Source organism: Branchiostoma floridae, unplaced genomic scaffold (assembly GCF_000003815.2).
Source record: "Branchiostoma floridae strain S238N-H82 unplaced genomic scaffold, Bfl_VNyyK Sc7u5tJ_996, whole genome shotgun sequence".
Taxonomy (NCBI): domain Eukaryota; kingdom Metazoa; phylum Chordata; class Leptocardii; order Amphioxiformes; family Branchiostomatidae; genus Branchiostoma; species Branchiostoma floridae.
The window spans coordinates 1-3,857 of NW_023365987.1; the positions used below are offsets into that span (position 1 = coordinate 1).

The 3,857-nt window shown below is 42.4% G+C and overlaps 1 protein-coding gene across 1 annotated transcript; it reads right to left on the reverse strand.

Annotated features, from left to right (window-relative positions):
* Nucleotides 1-282: 282 nt before the first annotated feature.
* LOC118409077 (mucin-17-like) lies at nt 283-3,849 on the reverse strand (the record flags this gene model as incomplete). The annotated part of the gene is made up of 1 exon (XM_035809942.1): nt 283-3,849. A coding segment is annotated over exon 1 (3,485 nt), but the record flags the coding sequence as incomplete, so codon positions are not given.
* Nucleotides 3,850-3,857: the final 8 nt, after the last annotated feature.

The following is a 3,857-nucleotide window of genomic DNA, read 5'->3' on the forward strand; positions in this document are numbered from 1 at the left end:
GTTGGATATTTCCAGGTAGAACTTGTTTGCGTTGAATACGGCAGGGCTGATGATACTTTCTTTGTGGTTAATTTGGTTGTTGATACATTAGTTGTACCTTTGGACTTGCTTTGTGTTTGCTCCTCAGAAATTGTAGGTATGCTTGAAGTGCTACCCGGAAGTAGAGTAGTTTCTGATGAAGCTGCCATAGTACTTGATTCTTTGGTTGATTCTATTGATGATAACCAAGTTGTTTTTATGACAGTTGGGGCTTGGGTTGAAGAGGCTGCTGTTGACAGGTGCCTTGTGGGACTTTTGGAAGATGAAAAGAAAGGCGACAATGATTGTGTCACTTCTGAAGTGGACACTACCTGAGACGTTGATGGGATTTTAGATGATATAGGTGTTGTAGGAGAATTCAGGCTTGGTTTTGTTGGTGTTGGAAATGAGGACGTCGGCAATGTTATAAAAGCGCTTGGAGAAGTTAGGATAGCAACTGGTAATCTTGTAGTTGGAGAGCTCATTGTAGTTGCTTTTCTGGTACTCAATGTCCTAGCTCTTGTGCTAAATGTTGGAGTTGGCTCTGAAGATGATGATCTTGAGGATGTTGAGATTTCTTCTGAAGACATAGTTAGCGGTGATGAGGTCGTTGCTATTATAAGAGGTGTTGAAGATGGTTTTAGAGTCGACATAGTCAATGATGGTGCCTTGGATGTTGGATTTTTCCCTATTGTCCTTGTATTTGTTGAAACTGCTGAGGATTTTTCCAAAGTTGCTGTTGATTGTGAAATCATTTTTGTTGTTGAAAGTTTCTCAGTAGACAATCGTGCTGATGACATTTCTGTTCCTGATACTGTCTGGGTCACTGGTGGGCCTCCTGTGCTTACATGAGTTTCTATTGGCTGCGAGGATGATACTTGAGTTGCAGAAGAAGTTGACTCCAATGTGTAAGAATCTGATGGAGAAACATCTGTCAGTTTTGATGTCAGCATATCTGCCAGAGAAGAATTCTTCATAATTGTTTCTGTGGGCTGCAAAGTTGGCACAGACAATGGCTGGGTTGATGAGACAAGCGTTGAACCTCTGGTACGATGTGATGGCAAAGATGATGGTTCAGACGACGTTGTGGCAAGAAAAGGAGTATCAGACTGAACTGTTGACATTGATGGTGTTGACGTTTCTGTTTCTGATGGGGATGAAGAAGCTGTGTGGGATGCAGTAGGCTTTGAAGATGTTGAAGTCAATGTTGTCAAGTACATTTGTGTTGTGGAAGGCACAAAGGGGGTGGACTGTGTTGATGGAAACAGCTTTGTTGTGGATGATTCAGTGATTGACTGTGTTGTCAAAATTTCTGTGGGTTGCTGTGCTGACATAGACGATGGCTGAGTTGATGAGTGAAGCATTAAGCCTCTGGTAGTATGTGATAACAGGGTGGGCGGTTCAGAAATTGTTGATCTTTTTGCTGACAACGGTTTTGTTGTGGCTGGTTTTTCAGTGTTTGACTGTGTTGTCAATATCTCTGTGGGTTGCTGTGTTGACATAGACAATGGCTGAGTTGATGAGTGAAGTATCAAGCCTCTGCTAGTATGCGTGGATGTTTCAGATGTTGCTGATCTTCTTGATGACAATGGTTTTGTTGAGGTTGATTGTGGCGTCATCATTTTTGTCGATTTTAATGACATTGTCGTGGAGGTTCCTGATGAACTTGAAGATTTTTCTGGGGTTGTGCTTAACTCAGACAAATTAGGCACATATGACGTTGTTACTGTCTCAATGGTTGGTAGTGATGTTCTTAGCTCAGTAGGACTCAGGAGAGATGAAAATGATGTTGTTCTCCGTTCATCTGAGGAACCATTGTCTGTAGTAAATACCAATGATGTTGATTGTCTGGTCAATGGTTGACTTGTTGATGGTGCTTCAGTACTTGTAAAATAAGCAGTCGATTCAAATGTTGACGTTGCTGCAGTTGACTCTGAAGAAGTTGCAGATGGTGATACCGTCGAAATTAACTTCGAGGTTGGTGTCACATTGGATGAAGAGGCTTGCGTAGATGTTAATGTTGTTTGTTCTGAAGTTGTTTGCTCTAAAGCTGCAGTGATTGATGATGGGGAGGTGAACTGTTCTGTTGTAGTAGGCTGCACTTTAGAAGTTGACAATGTCACATGTGGCAATGTTGGGCTCATCATTGAATAAAAGGTGGAAGCAGAAGCTGGAGAAGAAGTCTTTGGTGGACTTGTTATTGATGTTGCCCCAGAACTTGACCACAATGATGAGATGGACGCAGAAGCCCGTGACATGGACCTAGTCTGCTTTGAAGATAGTGTATCAGGTGTGGGCATCACGCTTGTTCTTGTCGATGGTGGCTCTACTGAAGGAGAGGTTGCTCCTGTTGCTGATGTTGACCGTTGTCCTTTCAAAGAGGTCAGTTTCAAAGATGTTGTAGTTAATGGTTGAGATGCCACATGCTCTGTGGCATGTACTTCAGATGTAACAACAGCACTTGTGATTGATGAATGCGGCTGAATGGTTGATGGTGATGTCTGTATTTCGGAATGGATCGTTGTCTCATTGTCTCTCGAAGATGTTGACTCTCTTTTCAAAGTTAAGGATGTGGACACTTTTGATGACACGAGGGGTGCTGAAGTAGACAAGGGTTCAGATAGCAGATGTGTTGTGGTTAAGTCAGTTGGGCTTAGGGATGTTGACATCTGAGTAGTTTCTGTTGACTTTGTTGACTGCACTCTTGGTAATGACAAAACTGTTACTGTAAAGTTTTTAGCTGTTGATACTGAGGACATTGCATCTGTCGTGGTTGGTGAAGGCAGTTCCTTGGTAGTTGATTGCACCAATGTTGATACCTTCCTTAAAGATTCTGACGAGTGAGAGGCTTGTGATGTAAGCAGAGGCACTTTAGCGGTAGAACTAGCTTCTGATGGGGAGGGCGGTGGTGAATCAGTCCTTTTCTGAGACAATGAACTGAGTGTCAAAGGAGTAGTCTTTACAGAGCTTTTATATTTTGAAGCAGTCGTCGTTGATGGTGTGGCTGTCAATGGGCCAGATGATGGCATTGCTGGAGAAAGTGTAGAACCTGCATTAAGTTTTGTTGATATTTGATTTGTTGACACCTTTTGAGATGATGTTGTAAAAGGGACGGACGATTGCCAATCTGGCGCACTCGTTTTCATCACCGTTATTGTTGGTGAGATTGTCTTTGTTGTGGAAAGTATTGAAGACTGCGACATTGTAGATGATCTTTTATTCAAAGGAGCTGTTGAAATCATAGTGGTTGTTCTTTGTCTCACTGTTGAATATCCAGTTGTAGCCGATGGGGAAGTTACTTGTGTTGTGGGTTGTCCTGCAGATGTAGTAGACGTAGCTTCAACTGTTGATGATGCTGGTCCTACCGATGTCTGTGCCTCTGTAATTGCTTGGGTTGTTTGTGCATGAGACGTTGAGACTTGTTTCCAAAACACGGTTGTTGGTGCTGAAAAGACTTTTGTTGGCATCTGTTTTGAGGTTGAAATGACAGATGATACAGAAATAGGCCTTGTTGGCCCTGCTGTTCTTCTTTCTGATGATGTCTTTGTTGTCGTATGAGCCAATGGCATTTTTGATGATGAATGTGATGGCACATTAGAAGAACCAGCTGGGGACCTTTCCATTGTAGATCTTTGGGTTGTTGAGTTTCCAGTTGTAACTCCTGTATCTATGGTGAGTAACTCTGGCGTTGATTGTGTCATTATTGTAGGGAAGCTAGTTTCCTTATTTACTGAAGAAGATTGATACATTGGAGCCGAAACTTTCTCTGTTGGTGGTGCTTTTGTTGTTGATACATTTGTTTGAATGTCTGCCTGTGATGCTGATGTTTGGGTCACTCA